General features: G+C 39.7%; 1 protein-coding gene across 3 annotated transcripts in view; it reads left to right on the forward strand.

The window, feature by feature from the left end:
* PTER (phosphotriesterase related) overlaps positions 1-22,852 on the forward strand; it is a 74,400-nt gene that overhangs the window by 29,210 nt on the left and 22,338 nt on the right. For all 3 annotated transcript variants that reach the window (XM_081553622.1, XM_081553624.1, XM_081553623.1), the window contains 2 exons: positions 8,555-9,025; positions 11,711-11,976. In XM_081553622.1, the coding sequence (XP_081409748.1) occupies positions 8,594-9,025; positions 11,711-11,976 (698 nt within the window). In that variant the 5' untranslated portion in view covers positions 8,555-8,593. The remainder of the gene's footprint in view (positions 1-8,554; positions 9,026-11,710; positions 11,977-22,852) is intronic.

Here is a 22,852-nt window from a genome sequence, read left to right on the forward strand (position 1 = left end):
AGTTGGTGATAACATCCAACTATCTCATCCTCTGTTGCCCCCTTCTCCTGCTGCCTTAAATCTTTCCCAGCGTCAGGGTCTTTTCCAGTTGAGGGGAATATATTTTCTGTTTGTTGCCTAAACAGGTAATAGGTTCAAGAAGCCAGTGGTATGATTTATCATAGCTATAATGTGTGTGACTTGAAGAGTTGACCAGTTAGCACATGTCTGACTAAATTAGAATCAATGAAGCTACAGGCTCTATCCCTGTAGTCGAGAGCCCTGTGTAATTTCTGAGTTTAATAATCATGTGAATGATTTCTCAGTTTAGAGGAACTGTTCGCATTAAGGAGCACAGGACCGGGAAGGATGGATCTGACCTAGAGAAGGGTCCCTTTGCCAAGCACACCCGTCTGTGACCAGATTTTTCTAGGAATGTCACACCTTGGGTACATCTCTGCTGCCATCTTCATATTTGTTGTTTGAGATTTGGAAATACCCTAGTTTGTCTCTTTTACTTTCTTAGTCAAATAGAAAAAAAGAAATTGGGGGAAGAAACCCACCATTTTCCTCTGAATTCCAGATACAAGTTGCTCATTTGTATCCCTGAGTGTTTTTTTTTTTTTTTTTTTCTATTTTTTGACCTCACTGCACAGCATGTGGAATTGAACCTGTGCCCCCTGCAGTGGAAGCCCAGAGTCCCAACCCCTGGACCACCAAAGGAAGTCCATGGCTTTGTTTTATTTATGTCACAGTTTGAAGAGCTGGCTGGGTCCCATTACTGCTCTGCGTACTGAGGTTGTCGGATTTCTTTTTCTTTATTCAGGCATGGCTATTGATCTTTGGACAGCGTTTAATAGGAAAACTTATAAATCTCCACACAGTAGAACCACTTAACCATAAATATTTGGGGAAGTGGACATGCGGTAACGTGTGTGAAGAGAGATTCCTTGTGTCACTATTGTTCAACCACCCGACCGATGCTGCCTGAGAGGAGGCATGTCAAAGGCTTGAACCTGCGCATGATGGAAGTATTCAAACAAGCTTGAAAAAGTATTAGGTGGTGTTTAAAATATTTTAGTCACAAATCAAATGTCAGCTGTAAGTGCAGCTTTTGTGGAGCACTGCTGCTCTGTATGATGTCACCCATAAAAAAATAGAAGTGCCCACACATTTCCATCAGACGGCACTTCTTTCTAAGGAGCCCATTTATTTGGGGGATTCTTTTATGGCATCAGCAAGGCCAGTGAGAAACTTCCATCTGCTGTACTTCTTTCTGCTTCTGCTGTCTCACCATCTCCACTGGCGTCAAGCTCAGACAAAGCCACCACCTCATTTTGTCCAGATTCTACCAACACCCCGCTGGTCTCCACAGGCACACTGGCCACCCTTCTGTCCATTCTCCACACAGTTGCCAGGTTATTCAGATCATATCTTCTGCACAAAACTCTGACATGCTTTCCCATTTATTTTTTTAATCTGTTAGGATTTGATTAGGGAAGGAAACAACTCTAAGCAAGATGGACCAAGAGATTTATTCAATCAGCTCAGTTCAGTTGCTCAGTCGTGTCTGACTCTTTGTGAGCCCATGGACTGCAGCATGCCAGGCTTCCCTGTCCATCACCAACTCCCAGAGCTTGCTCAAACTCATGTCCATTGAGTCAGTGATGCAATCCAACCATTTCAACCTTTGTCGTCCACTTCTTCTGCCTTCAATCTTCAGCAGCATCAGGGTCTTTTCCAGTGAGTCAGTTCTTCGCATCAGGTGGCCAAAGTATTGCAGTTTCAGCTTCAGCATCAGTCCTTCCAATGAATATTCAGGACTGATTTCTTTAGGAGGGATTAGTTGGATCTCCTTTCAGTCCAAGGGACTCTCAAGAGTCTTCACCAACACCATAGTTCAAAAGCATCAATTCTTCGGTGCTCAGCTTTCTTTATAGTCCAACTCTCACATCCATACATGACCACTGGAAAAACCATAGTTTTGACCAGACGGACCTTTGTTGGCAAAGTAGTGTCTTTGCTTTTTAATATGCTGTCTAATTTGGTCATAGCTTTTCTTTCAAGGGGCATGCGTCTTTTAATTTCATGGCTGCAGACACCATCTGCAGTGATTTTGGAGCACAAAAATATAAAGTCCACCACTGTTTCCATTGCTTCCCCATCTATTTGCCATGAAGTGATGGGACCAGATGCCATGATCTTCGTTTTCTGAAAGTTGAATTTTAAGCCAACTTTTTCACTCTCCTCTTTCACTTTCATCAAGAGGCTCTTTAGTTCTTCACTTTCTGCCATAAGGGTGGTGTCATCTGCATATCTGAGGTTATTGATACTTCTCCCAGCAATCTTGATTCCAGCTTGTGCTTCATCCAGCCCAGAATTTCACATGATGTACTCTGCATATAAGTTAAATAAGCAGGGTGACAATATACAGCCTTGACGTACTCCTTTCCTGATTTTGAAAAGTCTATTGAAGTCTGTTGTTCCATGTCCAGTTCTGACTGTTGCTTCCTGACCTGCATACAGATTTCTCAAGAAGCAGGTAAGGTGGTCTGGTATTTTCATCTCTTTAAGAATTTTCCACAGTTTGTTGTGATCCTCACAGTCAAAGGTTTTGACATAGTCAATAAAGCAGAAGCAGATGTTTTTCTGGAACTCTCTTGCTTTTTCAGTGATCCAAAGGCTGTTGGCAATTTGATCTCTGGTTGCTCTGCCTTTCCTAAATCCCGCTTGAACATCTGGAAGTTCACAGTTCATGTACAGTTGAAGCTTGGCTTGGAGAATTTTGAGCATTACTTTCCTAGCGTGTGAGATGAGTGCAATTGTGCGATAGTTTGAGCATTCTTTGGCATCGCGTTTCTTTGGGATTGGAATGAAAATTGACCTTTTCTATTCCTGTGGCCACTGCTAAGTTTTCCAAATTTGCTGGCATTATTGAGTGCAGCACTTTCACAGCATCATATTTTAGGATTTGAAATAGCTCAACTGGCATTCCACCACTTCCACTAGCTTTGTTCATAGTGATGCTTCCTAAGGCCCACTTGACTTTACATTCCAGGATGTTTGGCTCTAGGTGAGTGATCACACCATCGTGATTTTCTGGGTCATGAAGATCTTTTTTGCATAGTTCTTCTGTGTATTCTTGCCACCTCTTCTTAATACCTTCTGTTTCTGTTAGGTCCATACCATTTCTGTCCTTTATTGTGCCCATCTTTGCATGAAATGTTCCCTTGGTATCTCTAATTTTCTTGAAGAGATCTCTAGTCTTTCCCATTTTGTTGTTTTCCTTTATTTCTTTGCATCGATCACTGAAGAAGGCAGAACTTAGAACTTAAAAAGTTGTTGAAGAAGTGAACTGAAAATCAATTCACCAAACATCAACTTGCCAATTTCACCACTGCTTCTAGAATTATAATTGTGTATCTCCAATCTAGTCTAGTACCTGGCACAGAAGACATAAGGGCAGAAAGAGGGCTTATGTCTGTGGAATAGGACAGTGCATTGCCATTAAAGAAATTCCATTCAGGCATATGTAAAATACTCAGAGTTCTAGAAGTCCTACTCTGAAATATGAAATATCACTGAAATGGATCTCACTTTAGGTAGACAGAAAAATCTAAGCATAATGACGAGGGTGAAAGCATGTGGCACAATTTCAATGAAACGAAACTAAATTGCTCCCAAACTACCAACTTACCTCCCAACTCTAATAATTAGGCCAATTTACGGCTTCCCTGGTGGCTCACATGATAAAGCGTCTGCCTACAGTGTGGAAGACCCCGGTTCAATCCCTGGGTCAGCAATATCCCCTGGGAAGGAAATGGTAACCCACTCCAGTACTCTTGCCTGGAAAATCCCATGGACCGAGGAGCCTGGTAGGCTACAGTCCATGGGGTCGCAAAGAGTCGGACACGACTGAGAAACTTCACTTTCACTCTATATTTTATAAAAGTTCATTGACGCGTATATTTTCAAAAAAGACTGAGCCTACATAGTGTCTCTAGTTTCCAGCTCAATGATGTAGTACCATTCTCTGAGTCTGTTCTTTTTTTTTTCTTTAATGTTGTATGCTCTTTTTGTCTCTCTCTCTCTCTTGACTCCACACCCATTGGAATTGGCCGTGCTGTTTCCTTTGACTGGGCTCTAATAGTAATTGCAGACTTTCCTCAGTCTCTCTGACTGCTCATATTTCATATGTGAAGTACAAAAATTTGTGGCAATTGTGTTTATAGCTCTGGCTAACCCATTCCCCTTCTGGAGAAGGAAATGGCAACCCACTCCAGTATTCTTGCCTAGAGAATTCCATGGACAGAGGAGCCTGGTAGGCTACAGTCCATGAGGTCACAAGAGTCGGACATGACGTATCGACTAAACAACCACCACCACCAACCCTTTCCCCAGTACCTTCTGGGCAAGTGTATGCAGTGCTGAAGTTTGTAGTCTTCTATAAAATGCCAGAAGCTTCGTTTTTGTGTTGGGGCTGTGGTTGGGGCTGGAGGGTGAGAGGTGGGGAGGTCACTCCTATTTGCACAGTTGTGCACTGCAGCTTTTATTGTCCACTGTGTTCTGTGCTCTCTCTCTATGGCAGAAGGCCATTAATAGCCCCTTGCCTGCCAATTAAGAAGAGAACAAGTTCCAGGCTGAAAATAGACCCCAAAGGGCTGCCTCATAGAAACCCCATAGTTTCTGCACAGAAACTATGAAATCTACCTGCATACTTTAATCTCACTAAAACAGGGGTTCTCAGCCCCTGGGCCATGGACTGGTACCGGAACCGGGCCACATATAAGGAGGTGAGCAGTGGGTGAGTAAGCGAAGTTTCTCTGCATTTACAGCCACTCCCCATTGCTCACATTACCAGTTGAGCTCCACCTCCTGTCAGATTAGCCTCAGATCAAACCCTACTGTGAACTGTGCATGCGAAGGATCTAGGTTGAGGGCTCCTCATGAGAATCTAAGGCCTGATGATCTGATTCTGTGTTATGGTGAGTTGTATAATTATTTCATTATGTATCACAATGTAATAGTAACAGAAATAAAGTGCCCAATAAATGTAATGCGCTTGAATCATCCCCAAACCATCCCTCCCACCTCACCACCCCACCCCTTCATCCATGGAAAAATCGTCTTCCACAAAACCAGTCCCCGGTGCCAATAAGGATAGGGATCACTGCACTGAAAGACACATTCTAGCTTAAAGTGGTGTTGGGTCTACTTTGTTCTTTAATCTTTTCTTATCTTTTAAGTATGGGCTACATTGTATGTGATCATAGGAAGCACCAACTAGCTCTGCCTGAGACCCTTAGAGGAATTTCCTGGAGGAGATGATATTTCTTAAGTGATTTTTTCACAAAGACTCCCAGCTTGTGAGCTTAAAACTTACCAACATTGCTCTTTCAAATCTCTATCAATTAAATATGTGGTTTGGCACTTTTATAGTAAAAGTAATACTGTTTTGTCAACTTATCCAAGTTTCTGGCACCTGGAGATACTCCAGGAACACATCTGTAGGACCACCAGCGGGAAGGAGGGAAAGAGCCAATGAACCCATATGGAACATTGAGTCTATTATTAAATGACACTTTGATTCCATCAACTGAAGGAACTAGCTACAGTCACAAGGAATAAGGCAGTGAATAGTGGGTTCTTGGACATCATCAATGGAAAATATTGCCCTCTGTAGTGACTGGCAGCTACAGAGTGATTCTATAAATAGACAAACATCTTCTGTTATGACCGCCATGTGAAATATTTAGCTGTTGGAAGCCTGACTTGCAGAAGAGCACTCTCAAGCAAAAATTAATGGCCATGCTAGCCACAAGTCCTAAAGTTCTCTGTCAAACAGTCTAAATCAATCCTTTATGCATTGCACACCAATATATGTCAAACACTTGGATTCCAGATGATTGCAGTGGCTTGATATAAAGTGGCCCCATAACTCAGTATTCCTCTTTCTCTATCTTTATTTTCACCTTGTCTTACACATGTGCTGTACTCATTACAAATTTGTCATATACCCACTGTGCCCCTAAATGATGACTTTTTTAATCAATCACTTCCTCTAAAAAGGAATAATGCAGGACATATATAATAAGAGTTTCCAAAGTGAGCGTAACAAAAGTGTGTGCTGGGTGCCAGACACTTTGACAGGTCGTTTTACCTGTGCTATGTAATTTAATTTCATTCTTATGACAGCCTATGAAATGTGCACTGTTGCTCTAATTTACAGATGGGAAAACTGATGCTCAGAAAGTCAGAAAGGACCATCCTCAAAGGGATGTGGTTCCCTGGCAAAGGGGGGAAACGGTTTCAGAATTTCATCTAAAGGAACAAAGTGAAAGAACAAATATTTAATTAAATATTTAAAAGAGTTAAACTCATTGGGACACAAAGTCAGTTAGTAGTTATCAGAGTCTTGGGGAAAGAGAAAATGGGGACTTATTGCTTAATGTTTACAGAGGTTTTGTCTGGAGTGATGAAAAAGTTTTGGAAACAGATAATTATGGTTGCAAAACATTGTGAATGTAATTAATGCCACTGAACTGTACATTTAAAAATTATGGTCCAGTGGTTAAGAATCCACCTTCCAATGCTGGGGATGTGGGTTCAATCCCTGTTTGGGGAGCCAAGATTGCAACTAAAGAGCTGCAAATAGAGAAGCTTGAGTGCACCGCAACAAGAGAAAAAGCCTACATGCTGCAATGAAGAGTCCACACAGACAAATTAAAAAAACAAACAAACACAAAACTGTTAAAATGGCAAATTGTATGCTATATATACATTGGCCACCTCATGCGAAGAGTTGACTCATTGGAAAAGACCCTAATGCTAGGAAGGATTTGGGGCAGGAGGAGAAGGGGAGACAGAGGATGAGATGGTTGGATGGCATCACTGACTCGATGGACATGGGTTTGGGTAAACTCCAGCAGTTGGTGATGGACAGGGAGGCCTGGCGTGCTGTAATTCATGGGGTCGCAAAGAGTCGGACACGACTGGGCGACTGAACTGAACTGATGCTATATATATTTTGTGCTTCCCAGGTGACTCAAATGGTAAAGAATCTGCCTGCAATGTGGGAGACCTGGGTTCAATCCCTGGATTGGGAAGATCCCCTGGAGGAGGGCTTGGCAACCCACTCCAGTATTCTTGCCAGGAGAATCCCTATGGACAGAGGAGCCTGGAGAGCTACAGTCCATGGGGTCGCAAAGAGTCAGATATGACTGAGCGACTACAGTACAGGTGGCTCAGTGGTGAAGAATCCGCCTGCCAGTGTAGGAGACTGGAATTCAATCCCTGGGTCAGGATCATCCCCTGGAGAAGAAAATGGCAACCCACTCCTGTATTGTTGCCTAGGAAATCCCATGGACGGAGGAGCCTGGTGGGCTATAGTCCATGTGATCGCAAAAGAGTCAGACGTGACTTAGCAACTAAACAACAACATATATATTTTACTATAATAAAAAAAGATGGGAGAGGAGAAAAAAAAAAAAGCAACAATATGAGAGCTTCAAAGGACACTCCATTTTACTCAGTTCCCAGTAGATTTTTTTCTGCCATCCCTTGGATGTGTCTGGTTGGTGCTCCAGTGGGACACTGTCTCTGGCAGTGGTTTTGTCCTTGACCGTGTACCATCATCACTTTCAGGATCTCCTTTCTTTTTTTCCAAGTGAAACCCCTTCATTAATGAAATGAAAAGCTATGGAATTGGGATCTTTGTTGTCACCAGTGGAAACTTGGTGCAGACTTATTTCTGTTACAAATGAAAGTAAACAGAGGATAAACAGAGTGACATTTATTCTTTTTAGAGACAATAGATTTCTGTTTTAGAATGCACAGTCACTTTCATTAAGCCTAAGAATTTTTGCTTTTAAGTATTTTTGAAGTGTATTTCTGACTGTGTTCCCTAGACAAAATAAAACACCTAGAATGGAGAGGTTTGTTTGTTTCTGTTTTTTCATTATTAGGCCTAGACATGTTCCTCCTAGCTGTTTTTTGGGGAATAATCTGTGAAATCATCATAGTCGATTTTGTTGTATTCCTTTTTATATCTCTAGTTTCGACATGGTGGACCTTGCATCATGTGGCTAGTAAATGAGTCATGGAGTGATGAGTCATCACAGTATATTCAATTTAGCTGAAAAATGACAAATGAAACAGTTCTGATATATGGCTACTTCTGATACAAGTTATTGACTATGAAGTTTTTTTAATGGACACTATTGTTGAATTATCCAAGGAAGCATAGCTCTGACTAATGAGATAAAATTAAGCAAAAGAAAAATGTGAACTGAATATCAAGAAATACTTCCAGTAGATGAGCTTGGGATTAAATCAGACAGAGAAGTCCCAGTGGAAGTGGTTGGAGGACATTTAACACCATACACATCACTTCGAGCTGCAGTGAACTTGAACAATTTACAAGCGACAGACTCTGACTTTGGCAGGATGATGAGTGAGATCATATCTTTAGTTTCATTGATTCTCTTACCCTGGTATACATTCACAGGCTCACATCCCCTATGGACAGAATTTATGTGTGTGTTAAATTTTCTGATTATCGTTTTCTTTTTTCCAGCAAACACTCTTTTTAGAGCATCGCCTGGTCCCATCAGAAATGTCTTCCTTAAGTGGGAAAGTTCAAACGGTCCTGGGCCTTGTGGAGCCTGGCACACTGGGTCGCACCCTGACCCACGAACATTTGACAATGACCTTCGACTGCTGTTACTATCCACCTCCTCCAAGCCACGAAGTTATCTCCAAGGAGCCTATTATAATGAAAAATTTATTTTGGATCCAGAAAAACCCTTATTCCCATAAAGAGAATCTGCAGCTTAATCAGGAGACGGAAGCCATCAAGGAAGAACTGTTGGATTTTAAAGCCAAAGGTGGAGGAGCTTTGGTGGAAAACACGACCACTGGGATCAGCCGAGACGTGCGGACCTTGAAGTGGCTTGCGGAAGAGACTGGCGTCCACATCATAGCTGGAGCTGGCTTTTATGTGGATGCGACTCACTCTTCAGAGACCAGAGCCATGTCAGTGGAGCAGGTATCAATAAAAGCCCTAATTTCTTGGACAATCGCTGTTGTTGTTCTTTGTTGTTGTTCCAACTCTTTTGCAACCCCATGGACTATAGCCCACCAGGCTCCTCTGTCCATGGGATTTCCCAGGCAAGGATACTGGAGTAGGTTGCCATTTCCTTCTCCAGGGCATCTTCCCAATCCAGGGATCGAACCCTTGTCTTCTGCTTGGCAGGTGGATTCTTTACCACTGAGCCACCAGGGAAGCCCTTCTTGGACAATATTTGTGTGTAAATTCAGAACAGTCAGCCCTTCAGACCTTGGATTATCCCTACACGTCATCTACTTTTGGAAATGTCATTGGCTCAGAGGCATGCTATGGAAATTTGCCAGCTAGCAAAGACATCTGTCACTGGGACCTAAATTAGGAACATTTCATTTTATAAAGAAACAGTGTCCTGGAAGAAGATCTTAACGCATGGGTCACCGAAAAACCTGATATGTTCATACTTAGATTCACGTATATGATATCTGCTCAGTAGTGGTGGCACAGGCTTTGTGTAAACCTCAACTTTCCATTGTAAGCTTCAGTTATGCAACCTCAGTTTTCTTTCTGGATTTTATAATGTAACCAGCAATAAAAATTCACTGTAGGGTGAAACTTGGCAGGAAGAGACTTGGCACTTTTGCAAATATGTTTCCTTCTCCTTTTACAAAACAAGTCGGGTAGAAGAAAATCTACTTTCCTGTTTTTGTTTAAATAGGATCTTAAGCAAGAATGGGCAGAAGGAAAACTAAATCTTTCAGGAATTAAAGAGAAAGAATAAGCCACAAAGCTTTTTTGCATGTGTATGTATGCTCTTTCTATATATACACATAATACAAATGTATATGTATTTACATGTATATGTATATATTCATGTATATCTTCCATTATCTGTTTCATAGGCATAGAATGTCAGCTGCAGCCTCTGTAAAGAATCAGTTAATCTTTAAAATACTTTATATTTCAGATTTTTATCTGCATTTTTTCCAATCAGGCCTTTCTCTTTTTAATTGGTGTCTTATTTATTTATTTTTGACCACACCATGCAGCACACAGGATCCTAGTTCCTTGACCAGGGATTGAATCCAGGCCCCCTGCGTTGGGAACATGGACTGCCAGTCTGTGTATGTGCTCAGTTGTGTCCAACTCTTTGGCAACCCATGAACTATAGCCTGCCAGGCTCCTCTGTCCATTGGATTCTCCAGGCAAGACTCTCCAACTCCAGAGTTGGTTGCCATTTTCTATTCCAGGGGACTTTCCCAGGAATCGAACCCGAGTCTCTTGTGTCTCCTGCATTGGCAGATGGATTCTTTACCATTGAGCCACCAAGGAAGCCCAGGGATGTACTCAAATATATATACATATATTTTTAACTGGTCCCTTTTTATACATTTATATTATTTGAAGACTATCCTGATATCGGGGATTATACATTCTTCTAACCACACTTAGCAGTAAATATAAATAGGAACTCCCTCAAAATGTCATCTTAGAATTGTATGCTGTAAATTTGCTTTGCTGCATACTGTAGCTTCCCTGGTGGCTCAGACGGTAAAGAATCTGCCTGACCCAGGTTCGATCACTGGGTCAGGAAGATTTCCTGGAGAAGGGAATGGCAATCCACTCCAGTATTCTTGCCTGGAGAACTCCATGAACAGAGGAACCTGGAGGACTATAGTCCATGGGGTTGCAAAGAGTCAACATGACTGAGTGACACTTTCTTTTTCATAGTGTAAAGGGAACTTCCCAGGAGGCTCAGTGGTAAAGAATACACTTGCCAATGCAGGAGACATGAGTTCAATCCCTGGGTCAGGAAGATCTCCTGGAGAAGGAAATGGCAATCCACTCCAGTATTTTCACCTGGGAAATCCCATGGATAGAGAAGCCTGACAAGCTACAGTCCATGAAGTCACAATGAGTCAGACACAACTTAGCAACAAACAACAAAAACAGTAGGGTAAAGGGCAGAATAAATAATAGAGAATTAAAGAATTACTTGCTACAGTTGACACAGACTCAAAGACAGTCTTTTTACATTCTACATGCCCGAGATTAAATTACGGATTTCTATCTCAATGAATGCATGAAGGTACAATGTATGTACTCTTATTAAGTCACTTTTCCCCATGTAGCTTCCTAAATCCATGAATTTCTTGTTAAATAATCACAGTAAGATACTATTAAATCTTTGATTTAGAGTAACTTGTGTTTTTTCTAATTAAAAAAAATTTTTAAATTTCTTTGGAGTGTATTCGATTACCAATGTTGTGTTAGTTTCAGGTGTCCAGCAAAGTGATTCAGTTATACATATGCATGTATACATGTATCTATTCTTTTCAAATTCTTTTTTTTTTTTTTTTTTGCCACACTGTGCAGCATATGTCACCTTAATTCCCCAACGAGGGATTGAATCCGGGCCCCCTGCATTGGGAGCACAGAGTCTTAACCACTGGACTACTCTAAAATTCTTTTAGAGTAACTTGTTGAATTTGAGATTTTGCCAGTAAAATGCTTTTCTCATTTGCCAGTATTAACTGAATGAATGTTGAATGCATTTATACATTTTTCAAAGAATGAGTGACTCAATGAATAAATTCATTCACATACTGTATTGACTCTCTGTTGATAAAATGCAGTTTATAAATTTTCATTATCACTCTTCCTTAGCTTACTGATGTCCTTGTTAATGAAATTCTCTGTGGAGCCGATGGAACCAGTATCAAGTGTGGCGTTATTGGGGAAATTGGTTGCTCCTGGCCTCTGACTGACAGTGAAAGAAAGGTTCTGCAGGCAACAGCTCACGCCCAGACTCAGCTTGGCTGTCCTGTTATTATTCATCCCGGAAGGAATCAAAGTGCACCATTTCAGATTATCCGAGTGTTGGAAGAAGCTGGAGCAGACATCTCCAAAACAGTTATGTCGCACCTCGATAGGTAAGGAGAACCTCTACCAATTAATGTCAACCATCACATGATTTGTGGGTGATCAAATAAATAGAATCATCAGATCAATGAAACACTAGAGAAAACTACTAACTACATGTTAGATAGTATTTAGAAAGTTTTACCACAAACATTAATAAAAGTCACTGATGCCATTTTTGTGTCCCTACTCTGTGTCAGTACCCTAGGTATTTTGCATAAGTCATTTCTTTTGATTTAGTTAATCCTTCATAACCCTTCATGGTTGGTATCACTGCTTTGCCTCAAGGTATGATGTCACAGTTGGTGTCAATTCCACCTGCTTAGTATTTACCAGTAGTTAGAGTGGTAAATTTATCTGCAAATGTAAAGGGAAGGCAAATTGGTTTCATTCTGAGAATAAAAACACATATAAATGTTGAGGTTTGCTGTTGTCACTGATGGTTTGAATCATCTGAATTTTGGAAAATGCAATGCTAAAAAAAAAAAATAATACGTATATTATTTGTTTGGTGGTATTATATCTTAGTTTCCTATGGTTCTGTAACAAATTATAAGAAACTGGGGGGCTTAAAACAGTAGAAATGTATTCTCTGACAGCTCTGGAGGCCAGCAGTCTGAAATTAATGTGTTGGCAAGGCTGTGCTTCCTCCAAGGACCTACAAGGAGGAGCCTTCTTTGCTGTTTTCAGCGTCTGGTGGTTCCAGGCTTTCTTTGGCTTGTAGCCGCCTATATTCAATTTCTGCTCTGCCTTCAGATGGCCTCCTCAAGCCTGTCTGTGTCTCCTCTTTTGTTTCTTATGAGGACACCCGTCATTAGATTTAGTGCCCATCCAGATCATCCAGAATGACCTCATCTCAAAATTGTCAACTTAATTACATCTGAAAAGATCCTCTTTCCAAATAGGGTCACTTTCAAAGATTCAGAGAGTTGAAACATGGACATGTGTTTTGAGGTCGGCCACTCAGCCTCCTTGTATTATATTAGATGTGTAGGGTCAGTAAAATAATTGACTATATAAACAGACATTGGCTACAGTTATTGGAATGAAAAAGCCCAACAATGTTGCAAAGGCTAGACACTGGTTCTTACACTGAATTGATGAAGGAATTAACGTAGTACCAATGAGACTAATGCTGCTGCTGCTGCTAAGTCGCTTCAGTTGTGTCCGCCTCTGTGCGACCCCATAGACGCCAGCCCACCAGGCTCCCACGTCCCTGGGATTCTCCAGGCAAGAACACTGGAGTAGGTTGCCATTTCCTTCTCCAATGCATGAAAGTGAAAAGTGAAAGTGAAGTCGCTCAGTCGTGCCCAACTCGTAGCGACCCCATGGACTGCAGCCAGCCAGGCTCCTCCGTCCATGGGATTTTCCAGGCAAGAGTACTGGAGTGGGGTGCCATTGCCTTCTCCAATGAGATTAATAATACATTACAATTACTTATATCTTGCAAAGTGGAATAAAGTCATGTTATCAGACTGATAAATCCTGATCATGAGACCTGACAGTCTGCTATTTAATAAATTAATGTTCCTATGGAATGTATTGGCGAATGCTTCATCTTGATAAAAACTCTGTAAAATCTTGTGCCAAAAAAATATTAAACATGTTACAGTTGTGGAAGAACAGAGAAGCCAGTGTTAATGGGAAAACTGAGGGACATCGAGGTAAAGGCAGTTGTTCTGGCAGCTGGTATCCAGATCAATACTTGGCAATCTTCAGGAATCTTCTGGTTGTACTGATAAAATACAAGGATGCTTCTCAATAATGGTCATTGAGGTAGTACATCACAATGTGAACAATAGAATCTTTGGACCCAGAGACACCTGCTTTTAAATCTTGCCTCTACCATTTGCTCTGAGGTCTTGGGTAGCTTCATTTGAATTTAAAATAATGTATTTTTTATCATATTTTGTATGATATGGAATATATGTAGCATCTTTAATCAATAAGATGATTTTTAATTCTTTTTAAACAGTGTGAAATATATCAGACATGCAAAAGTGTATAGATAATATATATTTTTAAAATTTAAAAATATTTATTAGGTTCTTGCAAACATTGTGTTCTGCTGTTATCATATAAAATGCTCTCTATATATCCATTAGACTACAGTTGTTAATGGTGGTGTTCAAATATTCTATATTTCTACTGATTTTTTGATTTCTCAATCTACTGGTTACCATGAGAAGTATGTTAAAATCCATCATGGTGGATTTTTAGTTTCTGATTGTACATATTTCAATTTTTGCATCATTTATTTTGAGGGTATGTTATCACATGCACAAATTATTATTTTTCCTGGTGAATTGAAATATATCAACATATATTGAGCTGCTTTACATTGTAATGTGAATACGAGGGGGGGGGGTTGGTTTTAAAAGCTGGTTTACCTGATGTTGACGTGCCTATACCAATCTTTACATGTTTCTCTTTATAGTTTACGTGTGTCTTATATAAAAAGCATATGGCTGGGTTTGGAGTTTTACCCAGCCATATTCTTTTTATATGGTAAACCCAATTTTTTACATTCACTATGTTTACTGATTTTTTGTCATAGTTACTGTTAAAATTTCTTGATTTATTCTTACTGTTTCATTTTCATTTCCATATTCTATTTTCCCCCTTCTTTGGAAGGTATGTATACTATTTATATTCTATTAGTGGTTACAGTAGAAAATTCAACATGTATATTTAACACATAGAATTTTAAAGGTTTCAAATACAGTAAATATTTTTACCTTCCTTCCTTCCTAGTAATACAAGGACTTTAAAATCCTTCAGCCTCAATTATAATCTAAGTTATATGCTAAATTTTTCAGGATGTGGGGTCTACTTGATTTTTTAAAACCCAGTGATGAGATATTATTTTGTTATTAAAAACATGGTCAGTGTATATTTAGATTAATGTTCTTGCTTTTTTCCTTTGCTTACCATTTTTTCCTCATATGTCAGATCTTTATCCTTGAAATATTACTTATTTCCTGAGGTACATCATTTGAAGTTCCTTTACTGAGGGGCTGTTTTGGTAATAAATACTTAGGTTTCATGTTTCTGAAAATGACTTTATTCCTTCATTCATAAGGAATAATTTAATATAATAGATAATTTATAATAATGAATTAGAATGGATAATTATATTTAAAAGTTATTCTCCCTAAGTCCTTTAAAGATATTCCATTTTCAACTGACATGTATTGTTGCTGTTATATCAGCTTTAAGTAATTGTGTTTCCTTTTAAGTAATCTGTCCTTTCTTCAGATTACTTGTAGAATCTTTGTCACTTGTTCTGTATTTTCCCCTATGAGCTATCTCAATGTGAATTTCTTTTTTATTTTGTTGCTTGGAATTCCTGGGTAGGAAGGTATTTTCCATTGTTTCTGAAAAACTTCAGCCATTGTCTCTTCAAATATTGCTTCCTACTTCCTTATTATTTGCATTGTAAACTGTAAGTTGATACATGTAGGATCTTAATACCTGTACTTCATTATCCATTTGTGTCTTTGAGCTGTAATTTCTTCAGTCTCATCTTCCTATTTACCACCTCTCTCTCCAGTGGAATCAATCTGCTGCTTAGTCCATCAGTTTGGTTTATAATATTAAGAACTATAGATTTTTTTTCTTCTATAAGTTCCATTTGGTTACATCTCAATTCTCCTTGGTTAATTTTGATCATTTATTTTTCCTTCATCATATTTTCAGCTTCATCTTTTAAAAATTATCATAAATACAATCTTAACTTTGTAGTTAATAAACCTAATTTCCACTGTCTTTTTACTCTGAGTTTATAGTTTATTGGTTCTTCTGGCCCTCATTCATTATTTCCTTGTAAAATATTACTGTGATCTTAGATTGCTTGGGAATTATTATGAGTCCCAGGTTGGAGGGTATTTTCCTGTTTTTTGTTTTGTTTGTTTCTTATAGGTAGTTAAGGGGCACTACTAACTTGAGACTACTTTAAACTAAATTTTTAAAAATTATAAATCAATTTTTACTGTGGTAAAATACGTACCACTGAAGAACTGATGCTTCTGAACTGTGTTGTTGGAGAAGACTCTTGAGAGTCCCTTGGACTGCAAGGAGGTCCAACCATCCATCCTAAAGGAGATCAGTCCTAAATATTCATTAGAAGGACTGATGCTGGAGCTGAAACTCCAATACTTTGGCCACCTGATGTGAAGAACTGACTCATTAGAAAAGACCCTGATGCTGGGAAAGTTTGAAGGCAGGAGGAGAAGGGGACAACAGAGGATGAAATGGTTGGATGGCATCACCAACTCAATGGACATGAGTTTTAGTAAACTCCGGAAGTTGGCAGTGGACAGGGAGGCCTGGCATGCTGCAGTCCATGGGGTCGCAAAGAGTCAGACATCACTGAGCAACTGAACTGAACTGAAAATATATATAACATAACATTTACCACCTCAACCATTTTGAAGTGTAAAGTTTGGTTGTTTTCGGTACATTCACATAGTTGGGCAACTAATCTCTAGAACTCGCTTCATCTTGCACAACCGAAACTCTATGCCCATGAAACAACATCCCCTCTCCCCTCCCCGCTCCCCACCCCCAGTCCATGGCAACCACCATTCTACTGGCTGTCTCTACGAATGGGACTACTGCAGGTATCTCATATATGTAGAATTGTACCGTATTTGTCTTTTTGTAACAGCTTAAATGTTTGAGGGTTTTAGAACCACACAGATGCTATGAATGTTGGCCCCTAAATTCAGTAAATACAGGTTTGTGGTTACTGATTCTCATGGAAGACTCTTTTCCTGACTACCTCCATTCCATCAGACAAGACTGAGGAAGAAATAAAATCTCTAAAGACTCCTCTGTGGGCCAGGTTTTTACTGAGTCCACCCACATGGGTGTTTTTTGGGGGAGTGAAAGGAGTACTCCCTTTATGTGCTGGTGGAGGCTATATCTCTGACTTTTCTCTGTTCAGCCCCAGCACTTTCTCATTTCACCCTTTAAAACCCTCCAGGCAACAGAAAAACAGCAATCTGATTAAAAAAATGCGCAGAAGATCTGAATATACATTTCTCCAAAGAAGACATAGAGATGATGAACAGTCACATGAAAAGATGCTCAATATCATTAATCATCAGGCAAATTAAACCACAGTGAGATATCATCTCACACCTGTCAGAATGGCCATCATCAAAAAGAACACAAATAACAAATGTTGGCAAGGATGTGGAGATAAGGGGACCTTTGTACAGTGTTGGTGGCAGTGTAAGTTGGTACAGTTACATGGAAAACAGTATGGAGGTTTCTCAGAAAACTAAAGATAGAAGTAGTACGTGGCCCAGAAATTTTAGATAGAAGTAGTATGTGACCCAGAAATTTCACTCCCGTATATAAAGCCCCAAAAGCCAAAAACAATGATTCAAAAAGATACGTGCACCCCCAATGCTCACAGTAGCATCATTTACAATTGCCAAGATATGGAAGTAACCTCAGTGCCCATCAACAGATGACTGGATAAAGAAAAGGTGATATACGGTACTCCATTATATATAATGGAATACTACTCAGCCATAAAAAGAATGAAATTTTGCCATTTGCAACTACATGGATAGATAGTATACTGCTAGAGAAAGACAAACACTATATGATATCACTTATGTGTGGAATCTGAAAAAATACAACAAACCAGTGAATATAACAAAAAAGAAATAAGCTCACAGATAAAGAAAACAGACTAGTGGTTACCAGTGGGGAGAGGGTAGGGGGAGGGACAAGGTAGCAGAAGGGGATTAAGAGGTATAAACTACTATGTATAAAATAAATAAGCCACAATGATATTCTATACAACACAGGGAATATAGTCAAGATTTTATAACTAATAAATGGAATACAAGCTTTAAAAGTTGTGAATCACCATGTTGTACACTAGAAAGTTACATAATATTATACATCAATTACACCTCAATAAAAAAACAGATGGGCAAATGGCAGCTATGGGTCACCCCTACACCTCATTTCTCTGCTCTCTCTTTTGTTTCTGCTCCCCCAAGCAAGTCCGTTGCTTTCCTACCAGCTTAGACAGGCATTTTAAAATATGATCTTTTGTCCCCTTTCATTTTATTCATTATTTTACATGTACTCTGCTTGGAAGTTTTCCTGTGAATGTTCAGCCTGCCCTACTGCTTAAATTGGCTCCAGCTAATTCTTAAAGAATCTTTCTAACTATCGTTTATAGCTAGACATGTAAGTAAGTTAGAAAATGATGTTTGCTCAGTTGCTCAGTCATGCCCGACTCTTTGTAATGCCATGGACTATAGCCCACCAGGTTCTTCTGTCCATGGGATTGCCCAGATAAGAATACTAGAGTGGGTTGCCATTTCCTTCTCCAAGCCAGAAATTCAAGTTGCGTCTCCTGCATTGGCAGACAGATTCTTTACCACTGAGCCATCAGGGAAGCCCTAGAAAATGATGCTTGGTCTTAATAGAACATAACCTTTCACTAGAAATTGTGAGATAAACCTTAACTTCTAAAACAGTAGGACTTCTCTGTTCACAAAATCAGACTATACCCCTAATCAGGGAATTAAGATCCTACATGCCATGCAGACAAAAGGTTTAATAAATAAATAAATAAAATAAAATTGGGCCTTTAAAAATATTTTATTAAGTCAAAATATATATAAATATATATATACATATATATGTCTGTATGTATATCTGTTTATTTTTTGCTCATAAAATCAACATGTATAGGTACACATATATGTGTACACACACTTGTATATGTATTTTCTTTTGAGCAATAAAGGTACACTATCTTAGTTTCATTGATTGCCATTTCATTGCTTCTTTTTAAAATGGCCTGGGATGGAAAGTAGAGCTTGACCTGACATCAGCCAAACTCAGAGCATCCTAGAAAATCCTGAGACCAATCCTAGAACAGTCACCCATTCTGTACCCATACAGGGATGATTCAGAGTTCCAGTGTCTAAAAAAACAGTACTGTACCTATAAGTATGAATATTTCAGAGCACAGGCAAATTAGGGGAAATGGCCTCACAAAAAGGAGTGCACTGGGAAAAACAAACCAAATAAAGTAACAGAATAAAAAATTCAGGGGGGCAGAGGAGAGCAACTTTAGCTTTTTGATGTGAGTGTTCACAGCAAGACAGTTGCCAGGCTAACGTTTGACTAGGTCATCTTTTCACAGACTCTCCGAGGTCCACTGGGCTGCACACACAGTCTGATCTGTATTGAAAGGGCAAGGACTTCAGCTTCTATAATGGGGACACATCACAAAAGGACATGTATTTCGTGTAACAAAATGCACAGACAACAGACACAAAAAGAAGAGAATCCTGAAAACAAGGCTTCCAGGAAAACAACAACAGAAATTTTTTGGCATAAAGGAGAAAGTTCTGAACCCACAGGCTGTTGTGGTTGCGGTAGCAAGGTAAGATGCTGGCTCTGTCCTGTGACCCTTTTTTAGCACACAGGGCTTTCTAGCTTTTTACAGGCTTTTAATCCCTGTAAAACTGTTCATTCCTCTCTTTAAAGGTAGGATTTCTATCATTTGAGAATACAAAATACAATTAATTCAGAGTCAGAGTACTTAATGATAGGGAAATATAAGTAAATAAATGATATATGATAAAAAATAAAACAATTCAGGGTGTCCATAATCCCTTAAAGCAATAAATATTTTTGAAGATATGTAACTCTTCACTCACATTCAGACATAAGGCATTTTATCTTCAAATATGTGCACGTACACATAAAACAACAACAACAACAACAAAACTGTGACAGGCCTAGCCAAAAGAAGCAGTTGGGACCCTGAGAGGGAAGGGTTAATGAATGGCCATCACCTTAGGACACTCTCAACCACACTGTTGTCACGTGACCACTTGTGACCTGCTTCAGGTCATTTGCCTGGAGACAGCAGCCTGACAAGATAAATCTGCTTCTGTGTCTAGTCCCCTCCCCTAACCATCTGTTCTCTTTAGGAAATGCAGGCCCGTGGAAGTGCCCAGGAATGCAGCGGGTGTAACCCTAGAGAACATCGCAGGGGGGTGCCCTTGACAGTTACAGCCACCCAAAGTCAACATTTGTCAGAAAATAACACCAGCACTTCCGTGTTGCTGTCTGGGCTTTAAATCCACAGAGGCTTTATGCCTTTTAATCACTTACTAAAACTTGACTATCTGTTAAAACTCCAGCCACATTTTCAGGTGGCATGTCATCATAGCCCTGCCTCTGGGCCTGGTCTAATACAGGGTATATGTGATGGAAGAAGACAACCCAGGAAGAGTCGTGTTGCCATCTGCCTCCAAGGAAGTTTTATCTGCAATGGACTATAAAGTAGCTGTATGTATTTTTATGACAACAAAATTCTTTCATTACCAAGGAAGGTGGGGTAGAGAGACATGGTTGGAAGGTATTTGGGCACTAGCTATTTGCTGATCAAACTCCAAGCCCCTGGGAGGGCAACATACAGGTGCTGTGCCTCAGTCTTTTTCTACTTAATTATGTATTTAACAAAACAGAGGGCTTTGATGGAAACTCAGGGCCTAGAGTTTGATTAGGGGCACCATGATAATTAAGTGCAGGAACACGGCACATCTCTCTGAAAATTTCTCCCCATGGAAGGCAGAGGAATTTTACCTGAGGGTTTCTGAAAGAAAAGGCAGAACACAGGGGATGGACTATCAACACATGTTATTCTCTTTATCCCTGATTATTCATGCCACATTTGCCCACCTCTTTAAAGAATGCAATTTTGATACATTTTTTCATGCTCTTAATTAGATGAAGTAATGGAGTGAAGAATAATTTCATCTATTCTTTCATTCACCAAATATTTGTTAAGTGTCTAAGTACCATATATCAGACACTAGGATGTAGCAAGGAGCAAGATCCACTTTCTGGCTTCAACATGAGTATTCCACTATAATTATGGCGACTTAACCATAAGGGTTGGAGAAGGAAATGGCAACCCACTCCAGTATTCTTCCCTAGAGAATCCTGTGGACAGAGGAGCCTGGTGGGCTGCTGTCCATAGGATCACACAGAGTCAGACGTGACTGAAGCAACTTAGCATGCATGCATGCACTGGAGAAGGAAATGGCAACCTACTCCCGTACTCTTGCCTGGAGAATCCCAGGGACAGAGGAGCCTAGTGGGCTGCCATCTATGGGGTCACACAGAGTCGGACACGACTGAAGCGACTTAGCAGCAGCAGCAACAACCTTAAGGGTGTTTTTGTAAAGCCACCCCAAAATAATCATTTGGTATCCTTGGAACTGTATCCTTTTAATTCCTATGAATACTAGGGAATTAATGTGAACCCATTCAAAAACAATTCCAGGCAGAAATTTAGCAAATTTAAACCTGACCAAAATATTTTAATATATGTAAATAGAATGGAAATACTTAAAAAAAACAGTTGGAATGTTTTGCACGTGAAATGGTTTATAACATTTATAATTCTCTACATACAGTGCTGTATTTCTTAATAGTTTATTGTTAGGACTATGCTGATGCATGCATTATGTATGAAATGTATAGTATGTGGGGACAGGAATGAGTATGCATTGTAGAGTATATACTTTTTACACATTATATATAGTAAAGACAACTTATTTAGTCATATTGGCTCATATCTAACTACTGAGTGAGAAATGCAGGCATTTTCCTGGTAGTCCAGTGGTTAAGAATCCACCTTGCAATGCAGGGGACACAGGTTCAATCCCTCTTCAGGGAACTGAGATCCCACATGCTGCAGGGCAACTAAGCCCGTGTGCCACAACTAGAGAATCCGTGCACCACAATGAAAGATCCCAAAGATGCAACAAAGATCCCATGTGCCAAAACTGAGACCCGATGCAGTCAGATAAATAAATATTTTTAAAAAACCAAAAACAAACAAGTAAAAAAAGAAATTAATTCAGGAACAAAGTAAGGGCCTGATAAGCACATGAGAATTTTTAAAAGCAAATATTTACTAATGACACTGCTCCTTTCCCATTTCCTAATGTCCACTGACATTTCTTCTGTTACTACTATTGCAGATGATAGGAACATATAAGAAAAACTAGATGCTTTTAAACATGTCATCATGGCTACTGTATAAACTTAGTTATTTCTGCAGTTAAATTTTAAGAATCTACATTGCAGCCCGCAGAATGGGAGAAAATAGTTGCAAATGAATCAAACAACAAGGGATTAATTTCCAAAATATACAAACAGCTAATGCAGCTCAATTAAAAAAAAAAAAACCCAATCAAAAATGGACAGACGATCTAAATAGACACTTCTCCAAAGAAGACTCATGGATGGCTAAGAGGGACATGAAAAGATGTTCAGCATCACCACTTATCAGAGAAACTCAAATCAAAACTACAATGAGGGATCACCTCACACCAATCAGAAAGGCTATCAAGTGGGGTAGGACAAACTAAGAAAGCAGAGGGTAGGCCAAATTGAGAAAGTAGCATCGCATATATACACTGTGCTGTGGTTAGTCACTCAGTCATGTCAGACTCTTCACAACCCATGGACTGCAGCCCACCAGGCTCCTCTAGCCATAGGAATTTTCCAGGCAGGAATACTGGAGTGGGTTGCCATGCCCTCCTCTAGGGGATCTTCCCAACCCAGGGATTGAACCCAGGTCTCCCTCATTGCAGGCAGATTCTTTACCAGCTGAACTACCTAGGAAGCCCCATATATACACTATCATATGTAAAATAGATAGCTAGTAGGAAGCTGCTATATAACACAGGGAGCTCAGCGTGGTGCTCTGTGATAACCTAGATGGGGGGGGAGGCTCAAGAGGGAGTGTATGTAAATATATATATATTATATAATATTATATATATATATGGCTGATTTGCATTGCTGTACAGCAGAAACCAA

This window comes from Giraffa tippelskirchi, chromosome 13 (genome assembly GCF_054371585.1).
Source record: "Giraffa tippelskirchi isolate mGirTip1 chromosome 13, T2T-mGirTip1v1.2.pri, whole genome shotgun sequence".
In the NCBI taxonomy this organism is placed as follows: Eukaryota; Metazoa; Chordata; class Mammalia; order Artiodactyla; family Giraffidae; genus Giraffa; species Giraffa tippelskirchi.